At 52.9% G+C, this 24254-nt stretch overlaps 1 protein-coding gene across 13 annotated transcripts in view; it reads left to right on the forward strand.

The window, feature by feature from the left end:
- CUL2 (cullin 2) overlaps nt 1-24254 on the forward strand; it is an 86190-nt gene that overhangs the window by 19213 nt on the left and 42723 nt on the right. For 5 of the 13 annotated variants that reach the window (XM_089312474.1, XM_051833452.3, XM_089312473.1 and 2 more), the window contains exons 2-4: nt 6301-6441; nt 12975-13077; nt 17632-17726. In XM_089312474.1, coding sequence (XP_089168600.1) covers nt 6323-6441; nt 12975-13077; nt 17632-17726 — 317 coding nt within the window. In that variant the 5' untranslated portion in view covers nt 6301-6322. Of the gene's footprint in view, nt 1-993; nt 2548-6300; nt 6537-12974; nt 13078-17631; nt 17727-24254 lie in introns of those variants that run through there. The other 8 variants (XM_089312476.1, XM_089312475.1, XM_089312477.1 and 5 more) reach the window with 5 other exon arrangements.

Below are 24254 nucleotides of genomic sequence, written 5' to 3' on the forward strand. Positions count from 1 at the left end.
CTAGGCTAATCCTCCGCCTAGCGGCGCCGGCACACCGGGTTCTAGTCCCGGTCGGGGCGCCGGATTCTGTCCCGGTTGCCCCTCTTCCAGGCCAGCTCTCTGCTGTGGCCCGGGAGTGCAGTGGAGGATGGCCCAGGTCCTTGGGCCCTGCACCCCATGGGAGACCAGGAAAAGCACCTGGCTCCTGGCTCCTGCCATCGGATCAGCGCGGTGCGCCGGCCGCAGCGGCCATTGGAGGGTGAACCGACTTTGGGCAAAGGAAGACCTTTCTCTCTGTCTCTCTCTCTCACTGTCCACTCTGCCTGTCAAAAAAAAAAAAAAAAACCGTTTAGTTAAAAATTTCTAATAAACTAAGCATTTTATTTCTGAGAGCTCCTCATACATGTGTCAGTTCAAACGTATTAGAATGTATCCAGGTACATGCAGACAGTGAAGTGCTGTGAGACAAGAAATTCTTTATGTGTTACTATGGAATGTGGCACAGGTCTTTAGCCTGGGGTGCCTGGGTTGGCCGTCTGACGCTAATGTGCACTCCCAGAAGCCGTGATGGTGCTTGGGTAAGTGGAGGAACTGGATTCAGTCTGCCGACTGCTTTCTAGGCCTTGAAGAACCTGACTTCTATCCAGGCATGTCTTTTGTAGGCCTTCGGGGAGTGAACCAGCAGGTTGGAGTACTTTGCCTGCCTGCCTGCTCTCTGTCTCAAATTAAAAAAATAGATATATAGAATGCTTTCTCAAATATATTATATTTAAAATATGTTGTCTTACTTTCATCTATTTGAAAGGTACAGCGACAGAGAGAAAGAGCTCTTCCATCTGCTAGTTCACTCCCCGAATGCCTGCAGTGGCCAAAGCTGGGAGTCCTGGATTCAGTCTGGGTCTCCCTGTGTGACAGGTATCATCGGCTGCCCCCAGGGTACACACATCAACAGGAAGCTGGAATTGGGAGCGGAACTGGAACTCAAACCCAGGTGCTTCAATGTGGAATGCAGCACCTTTTTTTTTTTTTTTAAGTTTTTTTTTATTTATTTGAAAGGCAGTTAGAGGGAGAGACACAGAGAGATCTTCCACCCGCTAGTTCACTCCCCAGATGGCCGCAACAGCCGTGCCTGGGCCAAGCCAAAGCCATGAGCTGGAAGCTCCTTCTGGGTCTCCCATGTGGGTGGCAGAAGCTCAAGTCTTTGAGCCACCACTCAGCACACAAGTGCTGTGTCCCAGGGTGTACATTAGCCGGAAGCTGCAGGTGGAGCAGCTGGGACCTGAAGTGGAGCTCCAGTGTAGGATGTCAGTTTTGAAAGTGACAGCTTAACCTGGCACGCCACAACAGTGGCTCCCCACCCCCAAACATTCCCAACAACGTGAATGTTTACTACCACGTGCAGAGCCAGTGAAAGAAGAAGCAGATGTATGTGTCATTGTGTGAGAAGGGACTGGCAGACCGTGTATACGTATAGAGTAATTCCAGGCACCTCTGATGTGGGAGCGTGAGTGGGATGGAGACAGCCTGCAGTTTTATGCTGTGCTAACACGTGAAGGTACCTACTCCGCCCTCCGCTCATCAGATTGCTCTCAAAGTCCTGGTGGGGTTGTGATGTGTGTGCCCACTCTATCTGAGTGCACTTATGAACTGTCAGGTCAGAGGTGTTGGTGTAGTCACAGATTGTTACTGCTGTGTCTAGCAGTGCACCCCCCAGTAGCTGTCACTCCCCAGCTCGCTCTTTTCTGTCGGGGAGTTTGCCAGTTCGGGCCATTGCGTGTCTGTGGAGTGCTGTACCGTGTCGTCGTTGGTCACCGTGTCTTTGCCTTCATGTGTCGTTTGAGGCCCGTCCGTGTTGCGGCGTGTTTCAGTGCTCTTCTGCGTCCCCACCGTGGCCGGCCGGGGATGGGTCGCGTGGGCGCCCTGCGTGCCGTGTGGCTGCTTGCTGGTTAACACGCGAGGCTTTCCCAGTGCCGGCGTCAGGAACAGCGCTGCTGCAAGCTTTGTCCCTTCTGTGTGGACAGGTCTCGGGTTCTCCTGGGACCCGTGTGGGAGTGGCCGCCTCTGCTCTCTAACACCCTTCGCAGTGGTTGTAACTGAGTCCTGGTTGCTTAGGAATGGCACTGTAGTTGTGCAGGCTGGAAGGTCTGTCTACACGCGTTCTCAGACATGAGCCGTGAGCTGACAAGTGTCTGTGAGTAACGTCGATGTTTTCCAGACACAGTGATTAAATTTAGAATTATAAATTTTTAACAATTTATTTATAACATTTTGTTCTGCCATTTTTAAAAACTCATAGTCTGCTTCTTGTTTTTTCGAGGGTCTCTAACGCTCGTGGGCCATTGGCCCCAGCCCTCTGTGCCTGGGTGTGAAAGCCCCCTCCTGGCGGCTGTGGGAGACTGTGCTAGGACAAGGTGTGAGCTGTGCGGATCCTCAGAGGGACGCCCTGTGACTGAGCACGAGGACAGGCCTCAGAGGCACCCTGCGGCCCGGAAGGAGTTTGCAGCGTATGCCACACTGACCCTGCAGCCAGCTCCTGGCGCCTGCCCATATCCTGGTGACGTAGTCTGTGTGAGTGCACGCTGACACACGGCAGTGGGATTTCCCAGTGGCTCATTTCTCTTTAAATTCTCTTCAAAGATTTATTGATTTGAAATGCAGAGAGAGAGGGATGCCTTCCATCCACTGGTTCACTCCTCAGCTGACTGCAACAGGCAGGGGTGGGCCAAGCCAAAGCCAGGATCCAGAAACTCCATCTGGGACTCCCCCAAGTGTGGCAGGGACCCAACCACTCACTGCCTTCCCAAGCACATTAGCAGGGAGCTGGATCAGAAGTGGAGCATCCGTACTCGACCCTGTGTGCTGATAGTGGATGCTGGCGTCCCAAGCACATTAGCAGGGAGCTGGATCAGAAGTAGAGCAGCCGCACTCCACCCTGTGCGCTGATAGTGGATGCTGGCGTCCCAAGCTCATTAGCAGGGAGCTGGATCAGAAGCGGAGCAGCCGCACTCCACCCTGTGCGCTGATAGTGGATGCTGGCGTCCCAAGCTCATTAGCAGGGAGCTGGATCAGAAGCGGAGCAGCCGCACTCCACCCTGTGCGCTGATAGTGGATGCTGGTGTCTCGGGCAGTGGCCCAGCCTGCTGTGCCGCCAGTCCAGGCCTTAGTGATGGGTTGTTTTCTCAGGAGCCTGTGGTGTAGGGGTGTCTGCAGGTGGAGCTGGGAGAGTGCCATGGCTGTGGTCCCGCCTCTGTCTGCCTTAGGCAGACTCTTCCTGAATAAGTTGTCATTTAGTCAACGTGAAGAAGATGAGGGCCTTTGAGTTTTGCAGTTCTGTGAGCTTTGTGCTGGGCAAGCGGAGATGTAGCGGACTTGAATGCACTTGCGCTCTGAGGGGGTCAGTTTTTGACGTGATTCTCTAGACCAAGATGCTGGGGCTTCTCTCTGCTTGGCTTCCAGATGCAGGCGCCCATGCAAGCCTTGCTTCCTACCCACTCTGCAATGGGTCTGCGGGCTAAGCTGAAGTCGGGGCTGGCCCAACTCTAAGATCAGGGAAGCCTGTGTAGCCAGTGAAGTGACTTGAAGCAGCACGTGTAGTGTGGTGCCGTTTTCACAAGGGGGGACATGGGCTGGGACCACTGCCAGCTGTCGGTATGGAGTTCCCAAACCCCGCCTTCCCAGTGAGCCAGTGCCCTTGTGGGGGACGCGTGGGGCCCACAGGTGGCATGTAAGCTGAGGCACCTTGGAGAGCCAGGGAGCGCCGAGAGAGTGCCTTGGCAGCAGGGGCGCCAGGAGTGAGGGAGGTGCATAGGTGGGAGGGGCGGCAGGGAGAGAAGCCTTGCAGGTGGAGAAACCAGACAGGGAGGAGGCAGGGTGTTCCAGTCAGGCCAGTGTGTTCAGTGCCTGCCCGGCCGGGACGGGCTGCTGGACCACGGAGTCCAGGAAGGAAGGCCCCGAGAGGGAGCTGTGCAGGCGGTGTGGCCAGGTTCCTGCCTCAGGTCGGCAGGATTCGAGTCCTCAGAGCCCAGAACGGAGCCTGGCGGAGGAAGCCTCTGGTGAAGTGCCCGTGCAGCAGTGCGGCTCCAGCCCCAACTCCTTGTGACTCCGCCTCCTCGTCTTGAAGGTGGGGAGAGCTGGAGGTGGAGTGAGTTTGTCCAGTTCTCTCAGGACTGCACCGTGTGAGCACGCACAGCTGCACTGCCTCTGCCCGGAACCTGGGCCCAGCGGTGTCGGCAGGGGTGGGGCTGAGGTTAACTTCCTGGGGGAGAGCTGCTCCCCTCTGCACTCAGCGCCCCGACTCCAGCACACAGAAAGGCGGCCTTGGTATGATGGAGGGAGTGGGACGAGCTCCTGGGGATATTTCGCCTTCTGTGACCCCTTTTCCTGCTTTTCCCCACGGGAAGCCCTGTCCCTGACTCCTGTGAGGGGCCTGCAGCCGCCCTCTGCCCCTGTCCCCCCCCGCCCTACCCTACCCCTCGCCTTCAGCCATGTTGTTTCTCTGTCCTCTTTCCTCCATGCTGGGAGGCAGAAGGGAAGACATTCACCTTCTTTGGCCCTGACTGCAGGCAAGTGTGGTGCCTCACAGCCAGGCTGGACCTTGGGGACCCTGTAGCTGGAGCTGGCTTCTGCAGCCTTGGACGTGTCCCTTCCAGGGCCCAAGTGACCCCAGCAGGACCTTGGGGACTGTGTGGCTGGAGCTGGCTTCTGCAGCCTTGGGACACGTCCCTTCCAGGGCCCAAGTGACCCCAGCAGGACCTTGGGGGCTGTGTGGCTGGAGCTGGCTTCTGCAGCCTCGGACATGTCCCTTCCAGGGTCCAAGTGACCCGAGCAAGACCTTGGGGGCCGTGTGGCTGGAGCTGGCTTCTGCAGCCTCGGACGCGTCCCTTCCAGGGCCCAGGTGACCCGAGCAGGACCTTGGGGGCCGTGTGGCTGGAGCTGGCTTCTGCAGCCTCGGACGCGTCCCTTCCAGGGCCCAGGTGACCCGAGCAAGACCTTGGGGGCCGTGTGGCTGGAGCTGGCTTCTGCAGCCTCGGACGCGTCCCTTCCAGGGCCCAGGTGACCCGAGCAGGACCTTGGGGGCCGTGTGGCTGGAGCTGGCTTCTGCAGCCTCGGACGCGTCCCTTCCAGGGCCCAGGTGACCCGAGCAGGACCTTGGGGGCCGTGTGGCTGGAGCTGGCTTCTGCAGCCCCGGACGCGTCCCTTCCAGGGCCCAGGTGACCCGAGCAAGACCTTGGGGGCCGTGTGGCTGGAGCTGGCTTCTGCAGCCTCGGACGCGTCCCTTCCAGGGCTCAGGTGACCCGAGCAGGACCTGGGGGGCCGTGTGGCTGGAGCTGGCTTCTGCAGCCTCGGACGCGTCCCTTCCAGGGTCCAAGTGACCCGAGCAAGACCTTGGGGGCCGTGTGGCTGGAGCTGGCTTCTGCAGCCTCGGACGCGTCCCTTCCAGGGCTCAGGTGACCCGAGCAGGACCTTGGGGGCCGTGTGGCTGGAGCTGGCTTCTGCAGCCTCGGACGCGTCCCTTCCAGGGCCCAGGAGACTGGCAGGTGCAGCTCGCCGGCTGCAGGTTTTCTGCTGCAAGCCGCACAGTTTTCTTTGAGACTGTGGACTTTCCATGTCTTACAGTAGATGTGAGTGTTGTGTCCTCCACAAGTTGTCCCTTTTATTTGAACGTAAATATAAGTCTCCCCCTCTTACCTTTTGCAGAAACTGGTGCACACAGGAAGATAGACTGTTGTTTTCTTGTCTTCTTGTGTTCCCTTGTGTACCTTTTCCTGGTGAAGGAGTCAAACCACAAGAATTGGGGACCAAAGCCTTTTTGTTGAGTGTCTCATGTACACAAAGGTGCTTCAGAAAGTTCTTGGAAAAAGAATTGAAAGATCAGTGTTTGGGGCAAAACAATTGGAATCCATGCATAGGAGGGCTCTTCCGAAAATTCATAAAAATGCCTATCATGAAGAAAGCTGGCTGGTTGCCATGTTTTCATGACCTTTCTGAAGTACCCTTGTCGTGCCCATGGTGGGGCTTGGCCTGTTGGTCACTGGGTCCCAGCTCCCTTTCCTCAGCGTAACGAGCCTTGCGCATCCTTGGACGGCGCCTGTGATGGTAAGGATCTGTCCTGAACGCTTCCTGTCCCCTGGCATTGGGCACGAGTGCACGTATCCCAGGAGGTTCCAAGCACAGGAGCCAGCGCTGACTGACCGTGGTCTTCCCGTGTCCTGCCTCTGTTCGCACGCCTTCCGCGTATCCTGCGATTGAATTACCAGTACCTTAGAAACAGAGGACCGAGTTTGTGGAGTTCATGCTAACGTTGTTCCTTCTAATTGACAGGTTTCAACACTAAACTTGCACAATGTCTTTGAAACCAAGAGTGGTAGATTTTGATGAAACCTGGAACAAGCTGTTAACGACAATCCGAGCAGTTGTCATGTTGGAGTACGTCGAGAGAGCAACCTGGAACGATCGCTTCTCGTATCCTTTCGAGGCGGCTGTGACGGTTGTGCTGCCACTGTGAACTTGCTGACAAGGAGAGTGGAGGAAGCCCCTAGGAATGACCGCCTTCCAGTGTAACTGTCCAGATGTAGCATTGCTCACGTTCCTTCACCTCTTTCGTGGTCTTCAGTAGTTGATAACCTCTCATTCAGCACATGCTGATTGAGCACTCCGTCTGTTTTAGGTTTGGGGATACAATTGTGGACAAAGCAAACTCCTTTCTTCCCACAGTAATGAGAGAGGTAGATGATGTACAGACTTCCAGTCTAGTGCCAGTCCCTCACATAAGGTGGCGGTCAGTGTTGTGGGGAAGAACGGAGCAGGTGAGGCTGTGACAGTCTCCGGGGCACGGTGGGCAGCAGGACAGCTCCTGGGATGGTGGCCCTGGAGCAGGGCCAGGGACAGCGGCAGGAGCCAGGTAGATGTCTGGGCAGGAGTGTCGCAGCCGGCGTGCGAGGGAAGCACGTGCTCTTGGGCAGCGTCCACAGTTGTGAGTTGTGAGTTTCATGGCTGGAGCACCCTCAAACCAGTGACCTGTGTTCCTGCATGCCAGCGGCCTGCTGGCTACTGCCCTCAGCAGCGCTCCCGTGGGGTCACAGCTGCCTGGTGGTGTCAGGAGTGTCGTGTTCTTGAGAAAAGCCCTGGTGTCTGGCACAGCGAGTCCGCGAGTTCTCAGGGCCTCACTCTGTGAAGATGACGCTGCGTGGTGAGGTTCTCTGGCCCAGGAAAGCATCGATCGAATTCACCTCGGCGGCAGTGGTCCAGGCCGTGTGCTGGCTTCCTGCACTCTGGGCACTGAGGGTGTTGGGGAACAGAAGATGTAGCCTTTCTGGAAGTTTGCCAAGCGGTCCTGCATTCTCTGTGTTGTTTGGTGCCTCACCCAAACCAGCAGATTGGTAGGGCACATGTGGTCCCCGTCTTTATGGAGCAGAGAGGAGACGCGGGCACGTGGTCATGGGTGCGTAGACTTGAATGCAGGGGTTTGGACACCCAGTTCCCTTTGCTTGCCAGCCCACCTAGAGGATCATTAATAGGAATCCTTCTGTTGAAGAGCTTATTACTAAATCCATCTCTCAAATTAGCAGATTTTTCTGTGAACACGATGGCTGTTTTGGGGCGGGGCAGGATTTTTTTTTTTTAAGATTTATTTATTTATTTGAAAGAGTTACACAGAGAGAGAAGGAGAGGCAGAGAGAGAAAGGTCTTCCACCTGCTGGTTCACTCCCCAATTGGCTGCAACAGTTGGAACTGCGCCAATCCGAAGCCAGAAGCCAGGAGCTTCTTCCGGGTCTCCCACATGGGTGCAGGGCCCTAGGACTTGGGCCATCTTCCACTGCTTTCCCAGGCCATAGCAAAGAGCTGGATCGGAAGTGGAGCAGCTGGGACTAAAACCGGCGCCCATGTGGGATGCCGGCCCTTCAGGCCAGGGTGTTAACCCGTTGCGCCACAGCACTGGCTCCTCAATATTTTGGAAATGAAGCAATGCTCCGCCAAATTGTACCACTATGTGTATCTTAGTATTTGAACTTTGAGGGTATGCAATGTGATAGTCTGTGGACGGGCTTGGAGGGCACATGTGTGCAGTGGAACAGAGAACAGCCGTGCAGACGCCTGCTGCTCTCCACACAGGTCAGGAACGGGCCGCTGGGAGCGCTCCCCAGCCCGCCCCCTCTCGGGGCCCGAGCCCACTCTCCTGGGAGCCAGCCGCTGCCTTGGGTTTCCGTGGTTCCCTGCGTAGCCCTCAGTGGTGTGGTTCATTCTGTCTTTGAAGCTTTGACCGGTGGAGCTGTGCTGGGTACGTTCTCTGGCTTCACAGCTTCTGTGGGCTGGGCATGTGAGATTCACCCGTTGCAGGGGCTGAGATCAGAACCGTGTTGTGAGTCCCCAGTGAGGGTCTGGGCGCCTGCTGGGGTGCAGGGCTGCACGGGAGCTGCCGCTCTCCTCATAGGCCTGAGCTCACTCTAAGGAGGCTCACCCTGTGGTGTGAAAACCCTCGTGTGCCAGGCAGAACCTGGACTGTGTATGTGCCTGGCAGATGCTTAGTGAGGTGTCGTGAAGCACGGTACAGGTGAGTCGGATGCCTTCATGTGTGCTTGGCTAATATGTCAGTTAATAAGCAGGGCTCTCTAGCCCGATTCTTCACGGCCGGCTCCAGGCACGGTGCAAGGCCTCCTGATAGTAGGTGATGTGGAGTGCTGACGGCAGATAGCAGTGCCCCTACTAGCAGGGAGCAGATTAGCACACGTGTAGTGGCTTCAAAAGCATGCTTCGACCGTCTCGTGCTTCTGCAGGCCAGAGGCACAGGGCGGGACTGACCCCTCCGCTGGGGTCTCAGGCACACGGCGGGGAGGGGCTGGTACTGCTCTCTATTAGAACTTGGGGTCTCTCAGGCACACGTCGGGGAGGGGGCTGGTACTGTTCTCTGTTAGAACTTGGGGTCTCTCAGGCACACGGCGGGGAGGGGCTGGTACTGTTCTCTATTAGAACTTGGGGTCTCTCAGGCACACGGCGGGGAGGGGCTGGTACTGTTCTCTATTAGAACTTGGGGTCTCAGGCACACGTCGGGGAGGGGCTGGTACTGCTCTCTATTAGAACTTGGGGTCTCTCAGGCACACGTCGGGGAGGGGCTGGTACTGTTCTCTGTTAGAACTTGGGGTCTCTCAGGCACACGGCGGGGAGGGGGTGGCCACTCTACTCAGAGCTGTGTAGGTGCAGAGTGGCTGCTCTGGGAGGCCTCAGGCTGTGCAGGTTGGAGAAGGTTCTGCAGTCTCTGGATTCCCGACTCAGCGCGTGTCAGGCTCGTGGGTGCTCGGGTCGACACCGATGCTCTCACTCGCACTTGAGGGTTTCTCAGTACTCGGACACTGTATCCGTGTTTACTAACTGGCGACTTTGTAGACACTGCATTTTCCACGTGTTGCATTTTCATTTTTTCCCTTTGGAAATGTCAGCAAATCTATTAAATTGATTTTTATAGTCAAAGCCTGATTTGATTACTCTGATAATTTTCAATGTTGAGATGATGTTTTATTCCCATTGTGAAACCCTCCCGACTCTGGACCCACGATGGAGTGGGAGTCATGCTGTTGGACTCAGAACTGAGCTGTGGTTTAGGAAGTGCCTTTTAGTAGAGAACTTAGATTAAAATAAATGACTTTGCTGCTGGCCAATGTTATCTTTTGGTATCACCAAAATTATCTTTTTTTTTTTTTTTTTTTTTTTTGACAGGCAGAGTTAGAGAGAGAGACAGAGAGAAAGGTCTTCCTTTTTCCGTTGGTTCACCCCCTATATGGCCGCTACAGCCGGCGCACTGCGCCGATCCAAAACCAGGAGCCAGGTGCTTCTCCTGGTCTCCCATGGGGTGCAGGGCCCAAGCACTTGGGCCATCCTCCACTGCCTTCCTGGGCCACAGCAGAGAGCTGGACTGGAAGAGGAGCGGAGCGACTGGGACAGAATCCGGCGCCCTGACCGGGACTAGAACCCGGGGTACCAGCTCCGCAGGCGGAGGATTAGCCAAGTGAGCCGCGGCGCCGGCCTAAAATTATCTTTTAAGTACTTGAGAAATGACACATTGATGAACTGGGGCCCAGAAACTGTGATAAGTTGAACGTGAACCTGAAGGACTTGGGGTGGAATGTGGATTCTTCTTGTCTGGAGAGCGGGTGGTGCAGAAGTGAACGTGCGCACCTGCGTCCCTCCCGCACCCTGACCCTCATTCCTCAGGTGGAGAAGGCGAGCCCTGAGGTGCGACTCCTGGTAGATTGGATTCACATCTGTGAGATCTGAGTTGTGACAGTGTCATACGTGTGGCCATACAACTAGCCTGCTGAGCTAAAATGTGGCACTGAGTCGTTTTACTTCGTCGGTACCGTGGACGTTGCATATTCTAGAAAGTGTGTGTACAGTGCAGGGAGAAGGCATCGTGTTGGCTGAAAGTTCTGGGAGTGGGTGTTCAGTGATGCCACCCTGGTTGAGGAGAGTTGGTGTGGATCTGGCTGGGTTCAGTGTTTCCCAGTTGTAGTGTGAGTGTAACGTCCTCCGTTTGACACACGCCTGCACACGTGCGACTCTGTGAGCAGCCCCGTCCCTCCAGTATCTGGAGCTCTGCTTCCCAGAAGCACCCTTACTCTCTGCAGCCTAAACCCTTCTGTGCCCGACTTCACCAGGCTAGATTGATGAGCAGCTGAGTGTCTGGCCGAACAGAGCAGAAACGTGGAGATGTAAGTTATGTAGTGGGGCAGCTGTTTGCCCTTGAGATGAAAACATCCCACACTGGAGTTGTCTGGGTTTGATACCCGGTTCCAGCTTCCTACTAGCGCAGACCCTCGGGGCAGTGGTGGTGCTCAAGTCTTTGGTTCCCTGCAGCCCACCTGGGAGATGTGGATGAAACTCCCAGCTCTTGACTTCCACCTGACCCGGTCTCAGCCAGTGTGGACACTGGAGGAGTGAATCAGTGGGTGGGACCTCTGACTCATAAATAAATAAATAAATAAATAGTTTACAATGCTTTCAAGATTAGGACTTTTTTTTTTTTTTTTTTTTTTTTTGAATCTGTAACTGAAAGTTAGAGGGGCTCCAGGCTGTCTTCAGGAGCTGGAGGAGCACGTGGATTTGAAGCCCCTCCTCTCCCTGTGTCATACCAGGCTCAGCTTCTCTAGAGTTGATTTCCTGAGACGTGTTACATTCTTTCTTAGGATACATGCAAGTTGTTGCTTTCTTTGTAATATAGATTAGCCTTTTGATGAAGGATGTTACTGCTGGTGAACAGTTCTTACATCTTGTTCTCCGATAATTCGTGTTCATTATTGTTACTTAAATGGGTTAAAAATAATTTTTAATAGTTTGTTTCTTATTGAACATTTTTTCTACAAAAAAATCAGGCATGGTGGTGTTATACTACATGGATGATATTTTTACATTTTTTAATTTAATTTTACTTCATTTGAAAGAGAGCAGAGAGAGAGCTCCCCTCCACTGGTTCACTCCCCAAATGTCCATAAGAGCCAGGGCTGGGCAAAGCCAAAGCCAGGAGCCTGGAGCCGCACCTGGGTGTCCTATCTGGGTGTCAGGGACTGACCCAACTACTTGAACCATCACTGTTGTCTCTCAGGGTCTGCATTGTAGGAAGCTGTGGTCAGCAGTAAGCCAGGACTCAAACTTGGGGCTCTGATAGGGAATGCAGGTATTGAAGTGTTAACCACTGTGCCAAATGCCTGCCGCGTAAAGAATTCCTGGTTTAATGCAGCAGTATATTTAGGAAGTACACATATGCATACACATATGCATTTAGGAAGTACACATAATTGTAATGTAAAATACATCAGAGAAGGATTTCGACAGGCGCTGGGGAAGTTTGACGAAGTGCACTGGGCAGTGGCGTTGGTGGGAAGGGTGCTGCTCACGTGGGCAGAGCGCTTCTCTCCTGCTCGTCAGGGCCCAGACCTGGGCCTGGGAGCTAGCTGTGGACTGGGGCGATGGCAGGGTAGGGACAGTTTCTGCAGAAGGTGTAAGGAGCCTGTATCCCCAGCCTAATGTGTTTGTAAGCACAAGTCCGGCCTTTGTGTTAAGTGCCAGCACTTGAGTCCATCCTGCCTCGTTGGGCTGGTGACGTGCGTAGTGTGGGCCGACTGCTGTCTCCGGGGTCTGTGTGCAGCTGTCATGGGGGAGACCCGTGGTGAAGGCGACCCTCTGGTGAGAAGCCGCCGCTGTGCCACTGCTGTGGGGACGCACGTGCTGTTGCCTGCAGAGCACTTGGTGGTAGGCGGGGCAGCCCAGCCAGCACACGCTTTCCCGAATTCTGACCAGGTGCTGGGTCTGGTCCCCACATCGTAAACTGGCTTGGCCCCAAGTCTCTCTCTGTCCTGCTCACAAGTTAGCCCTTGAAGGTGTTGAGAGGAGTCATTAAAACAAGGACTCTTGAAAAGGGAACCGAGAGGCCGAGTGAGGCGGCGACTCCTGGGCCGGTAAAGCCCCCGGCTGCCAGCTGGGTTCTGGTTTGCACAGTGACGCCGCCACTGCTGTTGGTGCTTATTGCTCCTGACAGCACAGGTGCTGGGGGTGCTGGTATACAAGGGCCGGCCCCAGTCCTGCGACGTAGGGGAGCCAGCTGCCCAGGTGTGACCGCCTCTGCCCGTGTCCTTATTGGTCGTCTCTGCCTCTCCTCACAAAGCCTTACTTTGTAGGGTCCCGGCCACTCATTTCCATTTAGACCCCGTCTGATCCTAACCTCGCAGAGAAGAGCCATCGTCCTCACAGTGCCTTCCAGTAACCCAGCGACAAGGTGAATGGATACCAGCGGTGCTTCCTAGCGTGGTTATCTGCATCTGTCCTGTAAAAGCATTATAACATGCATATTACGATAATACTGTTGTGCTACTATGATATTGCTATGATAAGCCTAACCCATAAGAAATGAAATGACTTTCAGTTTTTAGTGCCAAGCTTGAGTTGCATGTCATTATGTTTTGAAACTGTGTCTCCAATGAAGATGAAAACCTTAATAATTTAACTAGAGATATCTATGCTTTATGTGTGGCCTATCCTGAACCCCTTGGAGAAAGACTATATACGGAAACTAAGGTTTTTTTGGAAAATCATGTTCGGCATTTGCACAAGGTAAGGTGTGAAGTACATGTGGTGTCAATGTGACTGTGTTGTTGTTTGACTGGTTCACTGATTCCCGGGCCAGAACGTAGACCGAGTTCAGGCTCTTGGTTTTGTTTCTTCAGTGCACTTTCTAATAAATGTATCTGAGGTCTAGGAGGCAAGCACTGTGTTACAAGGTTCTCTGAGGGAGCCCAGTTTACTTTCTCGAGGTCACGCAACCGATAATGAAAGAGCAGAGTCAACCCGGCTGTGCCTTGCCTCTGGGTGGTGTCTGCAGCCAAGGCTGCCCTCCCTCTAGAGTCCGCCTCTCAGTAAATCTCTCTGTCATGTTGTGTCCTCATATCCTTGTAAAATCTCCCCAGACCCCAGCGTTGAGAAGGGAAGTGACAGACAGCATGCTAGGGCGGTCTCTGAGCAGTGACGGACTGCCCTGTCAGGGGCAGCATCACGGACCTGACACGTATGCAGACATGAACTCTGCAGCAGACAGGAGCTGGGTGCCCTACCTCACTGCCTGCCTGGAGTCTTCACTCCACCTTCTGTTTGCTGTTGCAGCTTTGAGTTCATCCGTAAACTGGAGTAAAACAGCATACTCTATCAAGTGTGTAACCCTGCACATGGCCAGGAATAAACACTGTTAAACAACACAGAGCATCAGTAGGCTGTAGGGTGACGTGACATTTCCCTTAAGGGGCCCACGTTGTGGAGCAGCAAGTTAAGCCTCCACTTGCCCATATCTGAGAGCATGTTCGAGTCCTGGCCGCTCTGCTTCCGACCCAGCTCCCTGCTCATGTGCCTGGGGAGGCAGTGGAAGACGGCCCAGGTGCTTGGGACCCTGCACCCACGTGGGAGACCTGGATGGGGTTCTGGGCTCTTGGTTTTGGCCTGGTCCAGACCTGGCTATTGTGGCCTTTTGGGGAGTGAACTAGCAGGTGGAAGATGCTTTCTCTCTCCCCCTCTCCCTCTCCCTCTCCCTCTCCCTCTCCCTCTCCGTCTCCCCCTCCCTCTCACCCTCTCCCCATCTCCCCCTCTCCCCCTCTCCCCATCTCCCCCTCTCCCCCTCTCCCCCTCTCCCTCTCTCCCTCTCCTTCTCTCTCTCTGTCTCTCTTTCCTCCCGCCTTTTGTGCCCCCCGTCACTCTGCCTTTCAAATAAGTAAGTAAATAAATATTGCAAAAAAGCATTTAAAGGAAATGTGTATATTTGTTGTATATCATGTATACATTTTAGTGTTCTAGATTGTGCATTTATCAGCTCATAAAAGCAGTTTTGATAGTGGATACTTTCAAATGGTCTTAAAATGTTTAAGTTAGTTTTAAAGTTCTGTAGTAAACTAGTAAGCTTTGGGTAACTATATAAGACATTTATATATTTTGTAGTTTTTTATTTTAGTTGATTTTCTTTTTAAGATTTATTTATATTTGAAAGGCAGAGAAAAAGAGCAAGGCAGAGATCTTCTATCCTCTGGTTCATTCCATAAATGGTTGCAGCAGCCAGGGCTGGGCCAGGCTGAAGCCAGGAGCCAGGAGCTCCATCCAGATCTCCCGCGTGGGTGGCAGTGCCCGGGTATGTTTGCCGTCACTGCTGCCTCCCAGTTGCATTAGCAAGAAGCCGGACTGGCAGTGCGGAATAGCAAGGACTATCTGGTATGGCACATGGGTGTCCCAAGCTGAGCCACAGTGGCCACCCCAGTGTAACTTGTATAGAACTTTTTATCTCAAAAAAGTTTAGGCTTACAGCAAAGTTGCAAAAATAGTATAGAGTTCTCCTGTACTTTTCACCTTGTCAACATCTTGCATAACAGTGGTACAGTTGTTGAAACTAAGAATTTAACACTGGTATGATCATGTGGTTTACAAATGATACTGTGAGCAGTTTACGAGAGCTTAAACGCTTCAGTAATTGTATACGATATCTTTTCTGAGATCCTGTGACAAAACAAAGGGAGTGGTTGACTTATGTAGGATAAAGTAAATTGTTACGTAGCCAGCAGAGCTGAAGCAGTGTCACCTATGAGAGAGAAATTGATTCGATTGGGAGAAAGTTTGCTTTTAACCACTAAAGTATTGTATTACCATTTTATGTAATTTAGAGCATATAGGTTAGGAAAAAAATAAACATCACCTATAACATAACTCCAGAATTAATCACTGTATTTTTACATCATTTAAATGTATCTACGTTAGTACACATTAATGTATGTTTAACTTAATATATGTCTTTTGCATAGTTTTGCTTTGTATAGCCTTCATGTTTTTTCATTCTGAGAGACAGAGAAGGAGAGCTCCCGTCCTCTGGCTCACTCCTCAGATCACCTGCGATGGCTGGGCTGAGCCAGGCTGAGCCAGGAGCCAGGAACTCCATCCGCTCTCCTGTGGGAGGGCAGGGCCCCAGCTCCTCGAGCCAGCGCTGTGGCCTCCCAGGATGCACATGAGCAGGAAGCAGGGACTGGGAGCTGAGCCAGGACTCAACCCAGACTCTGATACAGGGTACAGATTCCTTATCAGCTTAGCCGCCAGGCCAGGCCAGCACCTCTCTCCCCTCCCACACTCTGCTTTGTGATGGAAAATGAAATCACAGTATTCACTTTGGAAGTCTGCTTTTTTAAAATTTTTTAAAAATATTTTATTTATTTGAAAAACAGAGTTACAGAGGGAGGTAGAGACAGAGAGACAGGTCTTCCATCTGCTGATTCGCTCCCCAGATGGCTGCAACAGCTGGAGCTGTGCTGATCCAAAGCCAGGAGCCAGGAGCTTCTTCCGGGTCTCCCACACGGGTTCAGGGGCCCGAGGACTTGGGCCATCTTCCACGGCTTTCCCAGGCCACAGCAGAGAGCTGGATCGGAAGAGGAGCAGCCGGGACTAGAACCGGCGCCCATATGGGATGCTGGCGCTTTAGGCCAGGGCTTTAACCCGCTGCACCACAGCACCAGCCCCTGCTTTTTATTTTTAGTGACGTTGTAAACTGCTTCCTTCATTACCAAACAGACTTTTGTGAGTTCTCCTGTGGGAGGTGCTGTCATCTCAGGCACGCCTTTGCTGCCGGGCATGCAGACTGCTTGATTTGTGTGATTTGTTTCTGTGAACACCTGCTAGGTAACCACATTTCTTAGGGCATAAATGCCTCAATGAGGCATTCCTGGATCGCATGCTTCTTGAATCATTTTTGATTTTATATATATATGTAATTTAAAGATCTGTTTATTTATTTGAAAGAGTAGAAAGGAGAAGACAGATCTTCCATCTGCTGGTTCACTCTCCAAATGGCTGCAACAGCTGGGGTCTGAGCCAAGCCTAAGGCAGGAGCCAGGAGCTTCCTCCAGGTCTCCCATGTAGGTGCAGGGGCCCAGGCACTTGGGCCGTCTTCTACTGCTTTCCCGGATGCATTAGCAGGGAGATGGATGGGAAGTGGAGCAGCCGGGACACAGAGGAGAGCCCATATGGGATGCCAGCACTGCAGGCAGACGCTTAAGCCACTGTGCCACAGCCCAGCCCCTGGTTTTGATGATATGTTAGCAGGTTGTTCTCTGGGCTCGTTATCTAATGTAGCCAGAGAACGTCGCCTTCTTCCCCAGCCTGGTGAGAGTGACTGCTCTTTCTAGTGTATTTACTAACCCGATAGGCAGAAGTTGCTACTTACAAGTTCTTTCTCTCATCCTAGGCCTTAGTTGTTAAAATTCTAAATTTAAAAGCATAACGCTGTATCAGAGATTTAGATAAAAGTTGAGGTCATGACTTGTTTCAGGTCATGTGGACAGCTAATAAAAGAATTATGATAAGAGAACCCCCATATCAGCGTATTTTTGTTGTGAGACCAGATTTCTAGATTTCCTTTAGAAAATGAATTCTCCAGAAGTATACCTGGGGAACGGCAGTTGTTTGGCCCGGTGGCTGAGACTCTGGCTAGGATGCCCCGCCCACCTTGGAGTCCTGAGTGTGAGTCTAGCTCCTGTCCATGCGGACTCTGGGAGGCAGCTGTGACTGCTGACAGCCGTGAGGAGACCGGGTTGAGTTCCCAGCTCTGTTGCAGGCATTTGGCGAGTGAGGCGGTGTGTGGGAGCTCCCTCTCTTTCTCTCTGCCTCTGAGATTTGCTTGACTCTCCTGTTTAGAAAGTAATAACTTTGTATGAAGTAAATACGAAACAGCTTATTCTGATCACCTAGAAGGGTCAGTTCTGTAAAGAGTCTGTTTACAGAAGTGAGTGATTGGAAGTGACAGATGCGCCTGGCAGGCTGGCTGGAGTCACACATCTGAGGAAGCGCCCAGAGGGAAGACATGTGCTTGTGTTCTAGCCCAGAGCACCGTCAGACCATCACCTTTTGTCCTTCTGCCTTGGGAAACAAAACGATTTATTCTCTGTTGTGGGTGCTTGCTTTCGTATCTAAGGCTCACATGTATTCCCCAGGCGCTTCATGCTTCCTAAAAGTCATGGAAACGCGACCTGTAATGTAATTTACGATGCTTGTGTTATGCAAGTTATTTTGGAACATTGTTTCTGATGATTGCGTAGTTTGCAGTGAAAATGACCAGTGCTTTCTGAATAAAAGTGTTTTCTCTTCATATAGAGAGTTCTGGAGTCTGAGGAGCAAGTGCTTGTAATGTATCATAGGTATTGGGAAGAGTACAGCAAGGGCGCAGACTATATGGACTGCCTGTACAGGTCAGTGTGCTTTCCCTGCCGACTCCCCGGGTGCCCGCACTCGGGAACCGTCCCCTTGCGATGCTGTCACTCGGGCTCTCTGCCCCGCGGCTTGGGTGGGTAGCTGGGAGCCCGGCGGGGTGTGGTATGGACCGGATCTCCGGGGATGGCTGCTGCTCACACATTCCGGACTCTCAGCACTTGGTAAGCCTCAGAGGGGAGATCCGCTGGGTGAACCCGCAGTGGAGGGAACGCAAGCCTGGGCCCCACGGCTCCCGCCGTCAGACTGTGTTTCCTGGACGCGCTGCGGAGTCCTTGTCGGTTTCCCTCACCGCGGCCCACAGTGCTGCTCCTGCTGTGGCACCGTCTGGTTGCTTTCCTTCCTTTCTCAAGATGGCTGCTTCCAGCACGTTCTTCCCACGGTCTCTTTGCCAAGCCTGCCTTCCTGGCCGTTCCCGCACTGTGTTCCTGGGGTATTCTGTGCTGATCTTCTCTAACACATTCATGCAGACGTCCACGCCAGCCCCAGGGATCCATTCGGAGATGTGGCGTTGGGCGACTTAGTCGGCATGATGGTGTGATTGTCCTAGGACAATACTCACAGCACGTGTGTCTGACAGCATCATGCTGTTGTCTGTGGGATCCATTGTTGACCGCAGGGCTGTGCTTAGCGTAATTGATGAATGGTGGCCAGATCAGGAATTGGGGAGTTAAGTACACCCTTCAGCAGGGTGTCCTGTCCTGAAGTGGTGGTGGACTGTGGCCTGTGGTGCATGCACTGTGACTTGGTTCTCACTGTGGAGGTGCTAAGGAGCTGAGCTGTTCTCAGAGGTACCTGCAGCCACGTCATGTGTGGCAGGAGTGTAGGCTCTGACCCGTGTGTTGTCCTGGGCCGGCTGGGTCGTCAGCCTGGCATGTGTGTCACAGAGTGACACTTAACTTCCGTTCTGGCCTGTGTCAGGAGCTGGGGCTCATTTCCCAAAGGCCCAGGGGAGCAACACGGAATGCAGTGAGGACCTAGGTACTGGGAAGCCCGGGTGTGCTGTGGCTTTAAAAGGCATCACAAGTCAGTGTTGCAGTACTGAGCCATCTCGACTTGGACTTTGTCCTTATCTGCCAGCATGTGATGATGGTAGAGAGAGCTTTCAGATTCCCTGAGGCAGATCGTGGGGGAGAGCGTGCTGCCCCACCATTGTACTTGTGGGGGAAGGGGCCTTGGATACAGACACCTGGAGGACGATGACCTGCACGCCTCGCGGTGGGTCCCTCCTTGGCGGACACCCGTGCTTCCTGGTTTTCCCTTCGTCCTCCTGCCTTCCTGGGCACCAGTGTCCCGAGTACTGCTTGGACGAGCTCTCAGTCAGTGTTGGCCATGCTCATGCCTACGATCTTCACAACACTGAGTGTGTCTGACAGTGTTTCAGTACAACCCGTATGTGTGGCAGTGTTGTGGTACTCACAACACATGTGTCTGGCAGCATCACAATACTCACAACACGTGTGGGACAGTGTCGCAATACTTACAACACGTGTGTCTGATAGTCACAGTACTTACAACATGTGTGGGACAGTGTCACAATACTCATGACACATGTGTCTGACAGTGTCGCAGTATTCACAACACGTGTGTGATAGTCACAGTACTGACGTGTGGGACAATGTCACAATACTCACATGTGACAGTGTCGCAATACTCAACACGTGTGTGCGACAGTGTTGCAATACTCATAACACGTGTGTCTGATAGTGTCAGTACTCAACACATGTGTCTGACTGTTGCAATACTCATGTGTCTGACAGTGTTGCAGTACTCACAACATGTGTGTCTGACAGTGTCACAATACTCATAACATGTGTGACAGTGTTGTAGTACTCAGAACACTTGTGTGTGTGACCATGTTGCAATACTCACAACACGTGTGTCTGACAGCGTTGCAATACTCAGGTGTCTGACAGTGTTGGAGTACTCACAACATGCGTGTCTGACAGTGTCACAATACTCATAACATGTGTGACAGTGTTGTACTCAGAACACTTGTGTGTGACAGTGTTGTAATACAACACGTGTGTTTGATAGTGTCAATAATCACAACATGTGTGTCTGACAGTGTTGGCAATACTCAGAACACATCTGTCTGATAGTGTCGCAATCTCAGAACACATGTGTCTGACAGTCAGCATCACCGTACTCACAGCACGTGTGTCTGACAGTCAGCATCACCGTACTCACAGCACGAGTGTCTGACAGCATCACAGTACTCAGCACGTGTGTCTGACAAGTCCGCGTCACCATATTCACAGCACGTGTGTCTGCCAGCGTCACCATACTCACAGCACGTGTGTCTGACAGCATCACAGTACTCACAGCACGTGTGTCTGACGGTCAGCGTCACCATCCTCACAGCACGTGTGTCTGACGGTCAGCGTCACCATCCTCACAGCACGTGTGTCTGACGGTCAGCATCACCATACAGCACGTGTGCAGGTGTCGGAAACCGTATGCTTGATGTTTCCGTGTTTGCTGCTGAGGAGTCCAAGGTGCAGAGCAGGCGGTGACTTGGCTCAAGAAGGCGCAGCTTGTGCGTGAAGACCGCTTCTGCCGAATGTCTCTTCTCAAGCTCCCACGTGACCTCTGAAATCGTCTGGTGCCCCAGGGGCTGGGTGCAGGGAATGGAGTGCTCAGCTTGGCGCCTGTGGTGTTGGTGTTGTGTGACTGATGGCTGGTGATTTAACTGCTGGGTAGAATGGGCGGTGCGCCCTCTCCCAGGAGGACGAGGTTGACATCGATTGGGTGACAGCTGTGTGGGGAGCCAGGTCACCCCGGCCGCCCCGTGTGTCTATCCATGAGGGTGTAGTGAAAGGCAGGAGGCACAGACCAGTTTTGTTTCTAAGGGTTTTTACAAAGTGCTTCTTGCCTCTTCTTGACTCTGGTCAACTTAGGAGATGGCTGTTCATTAGCCTGGGTGATTCAGGTGACCCTCCTGCTGGCCTGTCCAGTTGCCCTCCCTGTCTTTTTAGAGCCCGTGGGGCCGAGAAGTACTTACGGTATTATCTTGAGAACAGCTTGTGAAACGCAGTACATGGTAGCTGAGAATAATCCTTGTCAGATTTCCTGGTTAGACTTAAGTGTCTGACTTCTCAAGAGGCTTTAGAGTTACCTTAGGTTATTAGTTGTCAATTACTATGCTTTTTTTAAAGATTTATTTATTGATTTGAAAGTCAGTTACACAGAGAGAGGAGAGGCAGAGAGAGAGAGAGAGAGAGGTCTTCCATCTGCTGGTTCACTCCCCAATTGGCTGCAATGGCCAGAGCTGCGCCGATCCGAAGCCAGGAGCCAGGAGCTTCTTCTGGATCTCCCACACGGGTGCAGGGTCCCAAGGACTTGGGCCATCTTCTACTGCTTTCCCAGGTTCCTTAGCAGGGAGCTGGATTGGAAGTGGAGCAGCTGGGTCTCAAACCAGCACCCATATGGGATGCCGGTGCTTCAGGCCAGGGTATTAACCCGCTGAACCACAGCACCGGCCCCTACTATGTTTTTTAAAAATATATTTATTTATTTGAAAGAGGGAGTTTTCCCATCCATTGGTTCACCCCTGGAGTTGGGCCAGGCCACAATCAGGGTTTAAAGGGTGGCAGGAACTCAAGTGTGTAAGCCAGCATGTGCTGCCACCCAGGTGTGGTGATTCCAACAGGAAGCTGGAATCGAGAGCAAGCTGCAATTCAAACCCCAGGTGTACTAACAGGTATAATTTTTATTTTTTAAGATTTATTTTATTTATTTATTTGAAAGAGTTACACAGACAGAGAAGGAAGGAGAAGCAGAGGGAGAGAAAGAGGTCTTCTATTTGCTGGTTCACTCCCTAGTTGGCCACAACAGCTGGAGCTGTGCTGATCCGAAGCCAGGAGCCAGGAGCTTCTTCCAGGTCTCCCGTGTGGGTGCAGGGGCCCAAGGACTCAGGCCATCTTCTACTGCTTTCCCTGGCCGTAGCAGAGAGCTGGATCGGAAGTGGAGCAACCAGTACTTGAACCGGCACCCATATGGGATGCCGACGCTGGAGGCGGCAGCTTTTACCTGCAACGCCACAGCGCCGGCCCCTTAACTGATCTTCACTGCTAGGACTAATGCGTACCACATTGAGCATTATCATTGCAGAACTGTTAATACTGCAGAAAAGCAAAGTGTACTTGTTAACAAGGTGGCTGGCAGAACGTTAGAAGAATGTGTGCCACTGTACCATACCTGAGTAGAACAGTCAGGCATTATGTCCTCTGGTAGAGTGTAAACTTTTTAAAAGGTACTGGGAGCTTTTTTTTTTTTTTTTTTTTTTAATTATTTCCTATATCATGTATCTATCTTCAGTTATTTAAATTTTTAAAGATTTTGTTTATTTGCAAGACAGAATGACAGAGAGGGGGTGTGAGAGAGAGAGATCTCCTGTCTACTGGTGCACTCCCGAAAGGGCCCTCACAGCCGTAACTGGACCAGGAACCGGAAACTCCCTCTGGGTCTCCGTCCTGGGTGGGGCCATCTGCTGCTGCTTTCCCAGGCGCATTCGCAGGGAGCTGCTGTGGAAGTGGAGCAGCTGGGACTTGAACCAGTGCTCTCACGTGGGGTGCCAGAGTTGCAGGTGCTACCTGCTGCCTCCATGTAGCTTTAAACAGAAACAAATACGTGGTTAGTACGTTTGATTGTAAAATATTACACTACTTGAAAAATAAATTAGGAATGATATCCCTACCAAAATAAGAAATATTGTGTCAACATTTTGCATTGTGACTTTATTCTAAAAGCTTACCAGAAACAGTCTGAAATGAGAAAGATACAGCTGATGTAAGCTAAAGCTTTGTCCCGTGAGGAAGGCGCACCTTTCCCTGCCGGCTCTGCGACAGTCAGAGCTGTAGAAACAGAGTGCTGGTCAGTGCACATCCCAGGTCTCTGCCGTGGAGAAGTGCGCACAGAGCCAGTCTGGAGTCACTTCCTGTTGCAGTGTAGGAGCTGCTGTCGAGGCCGGCGCCGCAGCTCACTAGGCTAATCTCCGCCTGCGGCGCCGGCGCACCGGGTTCTAGTCCCGGTTGGGGCGCCGGATTCTGTCCCGGTCGCCCCTCTTCCAGGCCAGCTCTCTGCTGTGGCCTGGGAGTGCAGTGGAGGATGGCCCAAGTGTTTGGGCCCTGCACCCCATGGGAGACCAGGAGAAGCACCTGGCCCCTGCCTTCGGATCAGTGCGGTGCACCGGCCACAGCGCGCCAGCCAGGTTGGCCATTGGAGGGTGAACCAACGGCAAAGGAAGACCTTTCTCTCTGTCTCTCTCTCTCACTGTCCACTCTGCCTGTCAAAAAAAAAAAAAAAAAAAAAAAAAAGCTGAACAGCGAAGGCAGAAGCTCTAGGAAACTAGAGATGCCAAAGATTGCAATTAGCGGCCCACCGTGGGAGCGGGGCACGTGGAAGGAGGTGACAGAGGTGTAATGAGTGGTGTTAGGAAGGCGGAAGGGCAGGCTGTGTGAATCTGAGCTTTCAGGCGTGCTTCTTGGGACGGCCAGGCCGCCACTCACCTGGGGAAGTGGCCTGGAGCAAGGCTCATGTGGGAGAGCACGCGTCCCTGCCCTGGGAGAGCGTGCAGCCTTGGGAGGCCCTGGTGTGTCTGGGTCCTCCCAGAAGTGGAGCATGCTGAGTGGGCAGAGGCCATGGTTCAGGTTTTCATCTCTGTTCCCAGTGCCTGGGTAGGCCTTGTCCTCCCCCAGCACGGCCAGTCCTGCACGGCAGGAGTCAGGGAGATCGGAGTTCCTGTGCCAGCACTGCCGCCTGCCGGCAGAGTGCCTGGCGGTGAGCTGTGAACCTCTGCGAGCCGCAGCTTCCTGGTGTGTGAAGCGAAGGTCCTAGCCGACCACACGGGCCTGTCTCGCACGGCCCGACCAGGTGACGTGCATGGCGCTGTCTGAGCCATGTTCTCATACCAACTTTTGCCGTGCCTGCTGTCTGGAGTGTGTTCATTGAACAGGTGGTTTTTAAGGACTTGGTGCTTACCTACCCCTGTTCTTAACGCTGTCTACGAAGTCCTGCCCTGTAGACCTTAAGTTCTCCAGCGGAGATGGTCCTATGAAACAGGTAAACCAGTGAGAGGGAGATTATTTCACACAGTAGCAAGTACCCTGAAGAAAAACCCTGTGTACTCTGTGGTTATTGAGTTGACAGTGGGAAGTTATGGTCAGTTTAGATTGGAGGGGCCAGCATTGTAGCTCAGTGGTTAAGCTGCCACGTGGGATACTGGCATCCCATATCAGAGCACTGGTTCCTGGCTGCTCCACTTCGGATCCAGCTCCCTGCTAATGCACCTGCAAAAGTGGCTGATGACCCAGATACTTGGAACCCTGCCACCCATGTGGGAGATACGGATGGAGTTCCAGTCTCTTGACTTTGGCCTGGCCCAGCCTCAGCCATTAGGGCCATTTGGGGAGTAAACCAGAGATGGAAGATCTCTTTCCCTCTCTTGTCTCCCCTCCCTTCTCCTCTCTTCTCCCCTCCTCCCCACCCCTCCCTTCTCCCCTTCCCTC

This window comes from Oryctolagus cuniculus, chromosome 13 (genome assembly GCF_051225735.1).
Source record: "Oryctolagus cuniculus isolate XC-2025 breed Fujian yellow rabbit chromosome 13, ASM5122573v1, whole genome shotgun sequence".
Classification (NCBI taxonomy): domain Eukaryota; kingdom Metazoa; phylum Chordata; class Mammalia; order Lagomorpha; family Leporidae; genus Oryctolagus; species Oryctolagus cuniculus.